General features: G+C 45.2%; 1 protein-coding gene across 1 annotated transcript in view; it reads left to right on the top strand.

Annotated features, from left to right (window-relative positions):
* Positions 1-12,500, top strand: part of nrd1a (nardilysin a (N-arginine dibasic convertase)) — a 14,903-nt gene that overhangs the window by 733 nt on the left and 1,670 nt on the right. The window contains 28 exon segments of the mRNA XM_046851581.1: positions 78-238; positions 1,157-1,415; positions 1,593-1,674; positions 2,211-2,364; positions 2,786-2,859; positions 3,001-3,096; positions 3,269-3,391; positions 3,549-3,606; positions 3,831-3,904; positions 4,052-4,121; positions 4,811-4,888; positions 4,986-5,106; positions 6,326-6,384; positions 6,468-6,522; positions 6,635-6,739; positions 6,829-6,951; positions 7,053-7,140; positions 7,371-7,490; positions 7,696-7,747; positions 8,567-8,694; positions 8,697-8,716; positions 9,861-9,988; positions 10,251-10,413; positions 11,040-11,071; positions 11,168-11,306; positions 11,453-11,500; positions 12,211-12,263; positions 12,340-12,423. Of these exon segments, the coding sequence (XP_046707537.1) occupies positions 78-238; positions 1,157-1,415; positions 1,593-1,674; positions 2,211-2,364; positions 2,786-2,859; positions 3,001-3,096; positions 3,269-3,391; positions 3,549-3,606; positions 3,831-3,904; positions 4,052-4,121; positions 4,811-4,888; positions 4,986-5,106; positions 6,326-6,384; positions 6,468-6,522; positions 6,635-6,739; positions 6,829-6,951; positions 7,053-7,140; positions 7,371-7,490; positions 7,696-7,747; positions 8,567-8,694; positions 8,697-8,716; positions 9,861-9,988; positions 10,251-10,413; positions 11,040-11,071; positions 11,168-11,306; positions 11,453-11,500; positions 12,211-12,263; positions 12,340-12,423 (2,747 nt within the window).

Raw genomic sequence — 12,500 nt, 5'->3', positions numbered from 1 at the left:
TCTCTCTCTCTCTCTCTCTCTCACTCTCTCTCTCTCTCTCTCTCTCTCTCACTCTCTCTCTCTCTCTCTGGGGGTAGTACACACTTGGCGGTGGTGAGATGCACAGTAAGTCGAAGCAGAGTGTGTCGGTTCAGAGCGCTGCTCCGGACCGAGCAGAACCAAACCCCAGCCTGGTACAGCCGGAGAACCGAGGGGACGATGACATCATCAAATCACCCAGTGACCCCAAACAGTACAGGTACCACCTCACTTATCTGTGCTGAAGGAGGAGTGAGAGCCTTCAGAACATTTAGAACAGATTAATGAAGGAATCAACAGGACAGGAAACAATGACCAAATAAGGACAGGGGGGAACAGGAAGTGGAGAGAGCTTCACTCATCTCACTGCAGGTTTCTGGTTACAGGACAGTAGACGACTACAGATCATATTTCTATCACATGTCCTCTCATATTTACTCCTCACTGCCTGTCTTCTAGCCATCTGTCTGCCTGTCTGTCTTCTATCTATCTGTCTGCCTGTCTGTTTGTCTTCTCTCTGTCTGCCTGTCTATCTTCTCTCTGTCTGTCTTCTCTCTGTCTGCCTGCCGTCTTCTCTCTGTCTGTCTTCTCTCTGTCTGCATGCCTGTCTTCTCTCTGTCTGCCTGTCTGTCTTCTCTCTGTCTGTCTTTTCTCTGTCTGTCTGCCTGTCTTCTCTCTGTCTGCCTGTCTCTCTGTCTGTCTTCTCTGTCTGTCTTCTCTCTGTCTGTCTGTCTGCCTGTCTGTCTGTCTGTCTGTCTGTCTTCTCTCTGTCTGTCTGCCTGTCTGTCTTCTCTCTGTCTGCCTGTCTGTCTGTCTGTCTTCTCTCTGTCTGTCTGCCTATCTGTCTTCTCTGTGTCTCCCTTCTCCCTGTCTGTCTGTCTCCTTCTCTCTGTCTGTCTGCCTGTCTGTCTTCTCTCTGTCTGCCTGTCTGTCCTCTCTCTGTCTGTGTGTTTGTCTGTCTTCTGTCTGCCTTCTCCCTGTTTGCCTTCTCTCTGTCTGCCTGTCTGTCTTGTCTCTGTCTGCCTTCTCCCTGTCTGTCTGTCTTCTCTCTGTCTGTCTGTCTTCACCTTGTCTGTCTTCTCTCTGTCTGCCCTCTCTCTGTCTGTCTCTGAAAATGTCTTTTCTTTTTCTCTCTCAGGTATATTGAGTTAAATAATGGCCTTCGTGCTTTGCTGATCTCAGACTTCAGCAGCTCTGAAAGGAAATCAGATGAGGATGAGGATGATGACGAGGAGGAAGAAGAGGAGATAGAGGAGGAAGAAGAGGAGGAAGATGAGGAAGAAGAGGAGGATGGTTCAGGAGAGGGAACAGGTGATGAGTCAGAGGAAAATGATGATGATGAGCAGGACAGTGAGGATGAGGAGAGGGAGGTGAAGAAGAAGAATTCAGTGAAACAGGTCAGTGACATTTCTCACACACACACACACACACACACACACACACACACACACACACACACTAGTTCATCTTAAACTATAAAATGGACCACAGGATGGCTAGCATATATGCTAACGTGTGTGTGTGTGTGTGTGTGTGTGTGTGTGTGTGTGTGTGTGTGTGTGTGTGTGAAACAGTCAGCAGCAGCCCTGTGTATCAGTGTGGGGAGTTTCAGTGACCCTGATGACCTGCCTGGACTTGCACATTTTCTGGAACACAGTGAGTGTTCACTCGTCTACATCAGTACTATCACTACATCTCTCACTCTCACTCCATCATTCTATCATTCTGTCCCTCGGTGCAGGGATTTGATTTCAGTTTAAAAGATAACAAAAAAAATCCAGGGGTTTCTTCAGGACGTGTTCCATAAGTGTTCCATAAGTGTTCCATAAGAGTTCCATAAGTGTTCCATAAGAGTTCCATAAGTGTTCCATAAGGCAAACTGAAGTGTGCAGTTGATCCAGTGTGAATGTTCTGTAGGTTCAGGCCTCGTCCTGAATGCTCTCCTGTTCTCCTCAGTACTGCTCTAATCTCTGCTCTTAGTTCTCACTGCATCTTGTTAGCGTGTGGAACCTTCTGTGATCTCTGTAGTCTCTACTGTAGCTCCAGATTTCCTGCTGTATCTAAAGTCCTCACTGCAGTTCCAGAACATTCCCTAATCTCTGTACATGGAGCTGAATTACATGGGCTGTGTCCTAAATCATAACACCGGTCTTGTGTGTGTGTGTGTGTGTGTGTGTGTGTGTGTGTGTCAGTGGTGTTTATGGGCAGTGAGAAATACCCGTGTGAGAACGGATTTGATGCGTTCCTGAAGAAACATGGCGGCAGTGATAACGCCTCCACCGACTGTGAGAGGACCGTGTTCCAGTTCGACGTGCAGAGGAAGAGATTTCGAGAAGCACTCGATAGGTACAGCAGGTCCATCACACCTGACTCGCAAAGTAAACGCACCTCGAGTCGTGGATTAGAGTCTGAAACATGAAATAGAGTCAGATTTTTAGAGATTGGAGTAAGAGCTGTAGATTAGAGTCAAAACTGTAAATTGGAATCTGGACTGTAGATTAGACTCAGAATCAGATTACAGTCAGGGCTGTAAATTAGAATCTGGACTGTAGATTAGACTCAGAATCAGATTAGAATCAGGGCTGTAGATTAGAATCAGGACTGTAGATTAGAGTCAGAATCAGATTAGAGTCAGGGCTGTAGATTAGAATCAGGACTGTAGATTAGAGTCAGAATCAGATTAGAGTCAGGGCTGTAGATTAGAATCAGGACTGTAGGTTAGATTAGATGTAGATCAGGACTCACTGTGAGGTGTGTTGTGTTTCAGGTGGGCTCAGTTCTTCATCTGCCCCCTGATGATCAGAGATGCTATTGAGAGGGAAGTGGAGGCAGTGGACAGCGGTGAGAACCTGCATTAGGCACTGTGACCACACATTAGCATGTTATTAACATCTTATTAGCATATCATTAACGGACAGGGACCATTTGTATAAACATGTTATACAGTGTGTGTGTGTGTGTGTGTGTGTGTGTGAGTTGTAGAGTTCCAGTTAGCGAAGCCCTCGGACTCGCACCGTAAGGAGATGCTGTTCGGCAGTCTGGCTAGGCCTCATCACCCCATGGCCAAGTTCCTCTGGGGTAACTTTCCCCCCTGGGGCGTGTCCCCCTCACACACTCATCTTCCCGTCTCTCTCTTTGCAATTCTTTTATTTTTGTTTGCTAACGTGCTCTTTATGCTAACAGACCTGTTTTGGGCTGTGTCCCAAATATAAATGCTGTAGTCTAGACGCTGTGTATTTTATTGTGCTAGGGAACACACAGACGCTGAAGACAGAGCCGAAGAAAAACAAGATAAACGTGTACAAGCGTCTGAGAAAGTTTTGGAAGAGGCACTACTCCGCTCACTACATGACGCTAGCCGTGCAGTCTAAAGGCAAGTATGCTAATGCTAACATCTCATTTCTGTGCTACACACACTTGCTAATCAGTATTTGCCCTAGCTAGCTGCTAGCACTTCAAGTGTGACCCAAGTCTTTTGTCCCAGGGAGCACGTTACCCCTAACGTGTGTCTCCTGTCCTCTGTCCCTCAGAGACGCTGGACACACTGGAGCAGTGGGTCAGAGAGATCTTCAGCAGTGTCCCTAACAAGTGAGTAGCAGAAGTGCACTGAGGGCTGTTAGGACACGGCCTGAGAGATGATTTCCCTTCTTCTGTTTTCTTTATTTTTATTCTTTATTTTTTTCTTGAATAATAATAATAATAAAAATAAACCTTGAGAGGATCCAGAGGAGTAATAACAGTAACAGTGCTGTGTGTGTGTGTGTGTGTGTGTGTGTGTGTGTGTGTGTGTGTGTGTGTGTGTGACGTTCTAGTGGTTTACCCCACCCTGAATTCTCACACCTGCTGGAGCCCTTCAACACTCCGGCCTTTAACAAACTCTACAGAGGTAAAGGAATGTGGGCGTGTCCCAATCCACACACACACACACACACACACACACACACACACACACACACAGTACATGATATATTTCACCGTCTGTCCACTGTGGCGTGTCTCAATCCACAATGATGTGTGTGTGTGTGTGTTGCAGTGGTACCTGTGAGAAAAGAGCACTCCCTCACTATCAGCTGGGCGTTACCTCCCCAGGAGAAACACTACAGGTGAGTTCATCAATTATAGCTTTACCTGAGATCACTGCACTAAGCTCCTTCCCCATGCCATCATTAACTTCAGTTTTGTCCTCTTCACCTGTCTTCTTCACCTGCCCTCACCTGTGATCTTCATCAGCCCTCAGCTGTCTTCACCTGCCCTCACCTGTCCTCTTCACCTGCCCTCACCTGTCCTCTTCACCTGCCCTCACCTATCCTTTTCACCAGCCCTCACCTGTCCTCTTCACCTGCCCTCACCTGTCCTCTTCACCTGCCCTCACCTGTCCTTTTCACCAGCCCTCACCTGTCCTCTTCACCTGCCCTCACCTATCCTTTTCACCAGCCCTCACCTATCCTTTTCACCAGCCCTCACCTGTCCTCTTCACCTGCCCTTACCTGTCCTCTTTACCTGCCCACCTGTCCTCTTCACCTGCCCTCACCTGTCTTCTTCACTTGTCCTCACCTGTCCTCTTCACCTGCCCTCACCTGTCCTCTTTACCTGCCCACCTGTCCTCTTCACCTGCCCTCACCTGTCTTCTTCACCTGCCCTCACCTGTCCTTTTCACCTGCCCTCACCTGTCCTCTTCACCTGTCCTTTAGTATTAGTTTGTAAGGAAAATGTTTTGATGTATATTGCTCAAACCCTACCTGTGTGTGTGTGTGTGTGTGTGTGTGTGTGTGTGTGTGTGTGTGTGCTATAGGGTGAAGCCGTTACACTATCTCTCCTGGCTTATCGGTCATGAGGGAGTTGGCAGCATCCTGTCTCTGCTCCGGAAAAAGTACGTCTCTTACACACACACACACACACACACACACACACACACATTATTTTTGCATCTTTCTTTTGTACATGTGTGTGTGTTTCTGTGTGTGTAGGTGCTGGGCCTTGGCTCTGTATGGTGGTAACAGTGAGACAGGGTTTGATCAGAACTCCACCTACTCCATCTTCAGCATTAACATCACACTCACTGACCAGGGGTTCCAGAACTTCTACCAGGTGTGCATTACATGGGGACACTACATACAGACACTCAGGTGTAGTTGAAGGTGTAATTGAGGTGTAGTTGATAGTTGACGTAATTGAGGTCTAGTTGGTGGTATAATTGCAGTGTAGTTAAAGGTGTAATTCAGGTGTAGTCGAAGGTGTAATTCAGGTGTAGTTGAAGGTGTAGTTAAGGGTGTAATTGAGGTGTAGTTAAAAGTACAATTGAGGTGTAGTTGATGGTGTAATTGAGGTGTACTTGAAGGTGTATCTTCGGTGTAGTTGAAGATGTAGTTGACATTGCAATTGGGGTCTAATTGGTGGTATAATTGCGGTGTAGTTGAAGATGTAATTAAGGTGTAACTGAATATGTAATTGAAAATGTAATTGAGGTGTAGTTGAAGGTGTAATTGAGGTGTAGTTGAAGGTGTAATTAAGACGTAACTGAGGTGTAGTTGAAGGTGTAATTGAGTTGTAATTAAAAACGTAATTGAGGTGTAGTTGAAGGTGTAATTAAGACGTAACTGAGGTGTAGTTGAAGGTGTAATTGAGTTGTAATTAAAAACGTAATTGAGGTGTAGTTGAAGGTGTAATTAAGGCGTAACTGAGGTGTAGTTGAAGGTGTAATTGAGTTGTAATTAAAAACGTAACTGAGGTGTAGTTGAAGGTGTAATTGAGTTGTAATTAAAAACGTAATTGAGGTGTAGTTGAAGGTGTAATTAAGGTGTAGTTGACCATGTAGTTGAAGATGTAATTAAAAAATGTAATTGAGGTGTAGTTGAAGGTGTAATTGAGGTGTAGTTAAAGGTGTAATTGAATATGTAATTAAGGTGTAACTGAATGTGTAGTTGAAGATGTAATAAAGGTGTAATTGAATAGGTAATTAAAATTTTAATTGAGGTGTAATTGACTGTAATTGAGGTGTAGTTGAAGGTGTAATTAAGGTGTAATTGAAAATGTATTTGAGGTGTAGTTGAAGGTGTCATTGAGGTGTAGTTGAGGTGTAGTTGAAGGTGTCATTGAGGTGTAGTTGAGGTGTAGTTGAAGGTGTCATTGAGGTGTAATTGTGGTGTTATTAAGGTGATATTGAAAATGTAATTGAGGTGTAGTTGAAGGTGTCATTGAGGTGTAGTTGATGTGTAGTTGAAGGTGTGATTGAGGTGTAATTATGGTGTAATTAAGGTGATATTGAAAATGTAATTGAGGTGTAGTTGAAGGTGTCATTGGTGTGCAGGTGGCTGATCTGGTGTTTCAGTACGTGAAGATGCTGCAGCGTCTCGGTCCTCAGTGCAGGTAAGTATCTGCTGTGGTCACGTGACACACTCGCATGAAGTAATCGCGCACGTCCAATAGGTTCTGTTCTGTTTCTCTTAAAGAATTTATGAGGAAATCCAGAGAATCGAAGCTAACGAGTTCCGCTACCAGGAACAGGTACGCTAATTAGCTTTCCTACACTAGCATTCAACAGTGTGTGTGAATCAGTTGTAAATGTTAGTGCTTATTGTGTGTGTGTGTGTGTGTGTGTGTGTGTGTGTGTGTGTAGACAGATCCCATCGAGTACGTGGAGGATGTGTGTGAAAATATGCATCTGTTTGCTAAAGAGGATTTCCTGACAGGAGATCAGCTGCTGTTCCAGTTCGATCCTGAGGTAAACACACATTAGCAGTCTTGCTAGTCTGATTCAGCTTAATAATAAGAAGGATATAGAACTGAGTGCTAACGCTGTATTTATATCAGGTGATCGGCTCCGTCCTAAATCTCCTCACTCCAGATAGAGTGAACTTACTGCTGTTGTCTCCGGAACACGAGGGTCTCTGTCCTCTACAGGAGAAGTGGTTCGGCACTCAGTACAGCGTCGAGGTGTGTGTGTGTGTGTGTGTGTGTGTGTGTGTGTGTGTGTGTGTGTGTGTGTGTGTTAGGCTAGAGTGTGTGTTAGCATGCTAATGTAGTGCTGTTGTGCAGATATCCAGCAGCAGTGGAGCGATCGCTGGGCCTCAGACTTCGAACTGAACTCAGACTTTCATCTTCCTGCTGAAAACCAGTTCATTGGTGAGTAACACACACACACACACACACACACACACACACACACACTCTTAAATCTGTAAAGCTGCTTTGAGACAATGTCTGTTGTAAAAAGCGCAATAGAAATAAACTTGACTTGACACTCATACCAAAACACTCACTTACACATGGCCCACGTGTGTGTGTGTGCGTGCGTGCGTGCGTGCGTGCGTGCGTGTGTGTGCGCGTGCGTGTATGTGTGTGTGTCCCCTCAGCGACGGATTTTACCCTCAGCCCCCTGGACTCTGATGACTCAGAGTTTCCGGTTAAAGTCAGTGACTCTGATCGAGGGTGTGTGTGGTACAGGAAAGACAACAAATTCAAAATCCCTAAAGGTATATATGTGTGTGTGTGTGTGTGTGTGTGTGTGTGTGTGTGTGTGTGTGTGTGTGTGTGTCACCCTGACACCCTGCATGCTAAGCTGTGTTGCTAGCTAGTGTAGTTAATGTTAGCGCTGATACTGGTTGTCATGGTAACTGAAGGTTTAATTCTGACACCTTCAAACAAATAGTCAGAAATGTAACTCTTTCTCTTACTCAGCCTATGTGTGGTTTCATCTCATCTCCCCCCTGATTCAGGAGTCCCCTAAGAAGTAGGTGTAGACTTTATCACTTTATAATGAATATATGGTCATGTCTTTACTGTCTCACTGTCCCTCTCACTGTCTCACTCTGTCTTTCTCCTTCTCTCTCTCACTGTCTCACTGTCTCACTCTGTCTTTCTCCTCTCTCACTGTCTCACTGTCCCTCTTACTGTCTCACTCTGTCTTTCTCCTTCTCTCTCACTGTCCCTCTCACTGTCTCACTCTGTCTTTCTCATTCTCTCTCACTGTCATACTGTCCCTCTCACTGTCTCACTCTGTCTTTCTCCTTCTCTCTCTCACTGTCTCACTGTCCCTCCCTCTGTCTCACTCTGTCTTTTAACTTCTCTCTCACTGTCTCACTGTCTCTCTCACTGTCTCACTCTGTCTTTCTCATTCTCTCTCACTGTCTCACTGTCCCTTTTACTGTCTCTCTGTCTTTCTCATTCTCTCTCACTGTCTCACTGTCCCTCTCACTGTCTCACTCTGTCTTTCTCCTTCTTCTCTCACTGTCTCACTGTCTCTCTCACTGTCTCACTCTGTCTTTCTCCTTCTCTCTCTCACTGTCTCACTGTTGCTCTCACTGTGTCTCTGTCTCTCTCTCATTGTCTCTCTCTCACTCACTCTCTCTCACACTGTCTCACTCTGTCTTTCTCATTCTCTTCTCTCACTGTCTCATTCTGTCTCTCTTACTGTCTCTCTCATTGTCTCACTCTCTCTTTCACCTCACTGTCTCGCCATCTTACTCTCTCTCTCTCTCTCTCTCTCTCTCTCTCTCTCTCTCTCTCTCTCACACTGTCTCACTCTCTGTCCCCTGTGTCTCTCCCTCAGTCTGGTTCTGTTTGACGTGTTTGTGAACGTGTTGTTGTATAACGTGTCTGAGCCGGCGTATGAGGCAGACGTGGCTCAGCTCGAGTACAAACTCACAGCAGAGGAACACGGACTCGTCATCAAGGTCAAAGGTTCAACCATAAACTACGGGTGAGACACACACACATGCGCGCACACACACACACACACAGACACACACACACACACATGCGCACACACAGATTCACTTACACACACACACATGCACGCACGCGCACACACACACAGACACACACACATTCACTTACACAGACACACACACACACACATACACACAGATTCACTTACACACATACACACACACACAGACACACACACACACACACAGACATTCACTTACACACATACACACACACACATTTACTTATACACATTCACACACACACATACACACACACAGACACACATACACACATAGACACACACACACACATACACACACAGATTCACTTACACACACACACACATTCACTTACACACACATACACACATAGACACACACACACACACACACACAGACATTCACTTACACATATACACACACACATTCACTTATACACATTCACACACACACACACAGACACACACACACACACACACACACAGACATTCACTTACACACACATAAACACACATTCACTTATACATTCACACACACACACACTTACACACACACACACACATACACACATAGACACACACACACACATACACATACATACACACACATGCACACACAGATTCACTTACACACAGATTCACTTACACACACACACACACACACATTCACTTACACACACACAGACACACATACACACACATAGACACACACACACACACACATTCACTTATACATTCACACACACACACTTACACACACACAGACACACATACACACACATAGACACACACACACACACACACACACACACACACACACACAGACATTCACTTACACATACACACACATTCACTCACACACACACACACACACACACACACACACTAACACATGCATACACTTACACAGACATTCACAAAGTTACACACATTCACACACATGCACTTACACACACACTAACACACACATGCAATTACACAAACATACATAATTACAAACACACTTTTTCATTTTCATCATCATCATCCCACTTATCCACCATTTCTCATTTCTTTCTACATGGATTTCACTCCTTCTCATTGTAAGCATTGGTGAATGACCTTGAATGTGAACTTGCTTATGTTCACTGTGCAGCTGCTCTTTGACCTGATTGTGGAACATCTGGCGGATTTCTCAGCACCGCAGGACGTCTTCCTCATGTTCACAGAGCAGCTGAAGAAATCGTACTTTAACATTCTGATAAAGCCGGAGAAACTCTCCAAGTAAGTGTGTTTACTCTCTTTACACACACACACACACACACACACACACACACACACACACACACACACACACACACACACACCTCTGCTAGCTACCTGATTAGCACAGGAAATAACTAAACCAGAGTTTTAGTTGTGAATTATGAAGATGATGACGAATAATAATAATAGTAATAATATGATGATGATGAAGAAAATTATTATGTTAAAGATGATGATGGAGATAATAATATGAAGATAATGATGGTGCGTGTGTATGCAGGGACGTGCGGTTGTTGATCCTGGAGGCGGAGCGGTGGTCAGTGGTGCAGAAGCTCCAGGCCGTGGTGGAGGGGATCACTGTGGACGAGCTGATGGAGTTTGTGTGCAGATTTAAGGAGGAGCTTTATGCTGAGGGACTGGTGCAGGGGAACCTCACTCGCACGGTACACACACACACACACACACACACACACACACTGCTCAGAGTGTCTGAGAGGAGTAGGGACCATGGAGAAAGGGGTGTGGCCCGCTAGCATTATTAAATTGTTTATACACCTGTTTCATTATAAGCTCACATCTTTATGAAGGCCTTATAAAGCAGCATGTGAGAAGAATTCATTGATGCTTACGCCACCATACTTCTGACTGCTGGAGCTAGGTAATGTGAACTTCATGTAGATCTGTCACTGTCTCACAGATCCTACTCTGAGTAAGTGGGAGGAGCTAGAAACAGTACCAGGTGCTGATTGACAAGCAGGACATGATAGGACAGGCAGGGATTTGGTGAGGCAGGAGGGGACAGGATAAGACAGGAGGGGAGAGGATGAGGCAGGAGGGGACAGGATGAGACAGGCAGGGATATGGTGAGGCAGGAGGGGACAGGATGAGACAGGAGGGGAGAGGATGAGGCAGGAGGGGACAGGATGAGGCAGGAGGGGACAGGATGAGACAGGAGGGGAGAGGATGAGGCAGGAGAAGACAGGATGGGATAGGAGGGGACAGGGTGAGGCAGGAGGGACAGTGATCCATAGTACATGAATGACTGTCTCCGTGTGTCTCATTTCTGCAGGAGGCTGTGGACTTTCTGAACCACCTCACACAGTGAGTGACATCTGGACAGGTTCATTATTAAAGTTAAACTGATCTATACAGTGTCTTCACATGGTGTGTGTATGTGTGTGTGTGTGTGTGTTTCAGTAAACTACAGTACAGGAAGTTGTCAGCAGAAGTTCCTGTTCAGTTCATGGTGGTGGAGCTGCCGCAGACACGCAGTGTGTGTAAAGTGAAATCTCTTAATAAAGCAGATGCCAATTCTGAAGTCACTGTTTATTATCAGGTGCACACTCAGTGTTATTATTATTATTATTATTATTATTATTATTATTATTATTATTATTATTATCATTTAGGATGATTGAATGTAAAACTAATGTAGTTACAGTCATGTTGGAATTCAGTTCACTTTATTGCTGTGTGTTTCAGTCTGGAGCCAAGAACCTGCGAGAACACACACTGATGGAGCTGCTGGTGGTGAGTGTGTGTCATTGTCCAAGTGTGTGTTACAGCAGCTTAGCAATCTACCTTACTGCTTACCTGAGTGCTAATGAAGGGGGTGTGGCCTCTGAGTTATCATTACTAATAACTCAGAGGCCACACCCCTTTATTATTTATTATTAATAAAGGTGTGTGGCCTTAGAGGTATCAGTAACGAAGGGGGTGTGGCCTCTGAGTCATACTTAATTAAGGGGTGTGGTCTATTAGTTATTAATAAAAGGGGTGTCACCTCTAATGTATCAATAACTAAGTGGTGTGGCCTCATAAAGGGGCGTGGCCTCTAAATCATAATTAAGAGATGTGACTGGGTTATCATAAATGGAGGGTGTGGCCTTTAGAATTCATTATTAATGAAGGTGTGGCCTCTGAGTCATACTTAATTAAGGGTGTGGTCTATTAGTTATTAATAAAAGGGGTGTCACCTCTAATGTATCAATAACTAAGTGGTGTGGCCTCATAAAGGGGCGTGGCCTCTAAATCATAATTAAGAGATGTGACTGGGTTATCATAAATGGAGGGGTGTGGCCTTTAGAATTCATTATTAATGAAGGGGTGTGGCCTCTGAGTTGTTAGTAAAGGGGTGTGGCCTCTGCGTTATCGATTATGAAGGGGTATGGCCTATAAATCTCAGTTTTAATGTGTGTGTGTGGTGTGTGTGTGTGTGTGTGTGTGTGTGTGTGAGACAGATGCACATGGAGGAGCCGTGCTTTGATTTCCTCAGGACTAAAGAGACTCTGGGGTGAGTTGTAGGTCAGATCTTTCTCTCCTCCTTCATCTCCTGTCATTCTTCTACATGTGTGTTGTTTGTCCTGCAGGTATCATGTCTACCCTACCTGCAGAAACACCTCCAGCATCCTCGGCTTCTCCGTCACCGTGGAGACGCAGGCCACAAAGTTCAGGTCAGTCTCCAGTGCCTCAACAAGGGCGGGCCTTCATCAGCCAATCAGAAACTCACAATCATGTGACTGTACTGATA

This window comes from Silurus meridionalis, chromosome 6, assembly GCF_014805685.1.
Source record: "Silurus meridionalis isolate SWU-2019-XX chromosome 6, ASM1480568v1, whole genome shotgun sequence".
NCBI lineage: Eukaryota > Metazoa > Chordata > Actinopteri > Siluriformes > Siluridae > Silurus > Silurus meridionalis.
The sequence above is the reverse complement of the archived record's forward strand: the minus strand, read 5'-3'. Positions and strand labels throughout refer to the sequence as shown.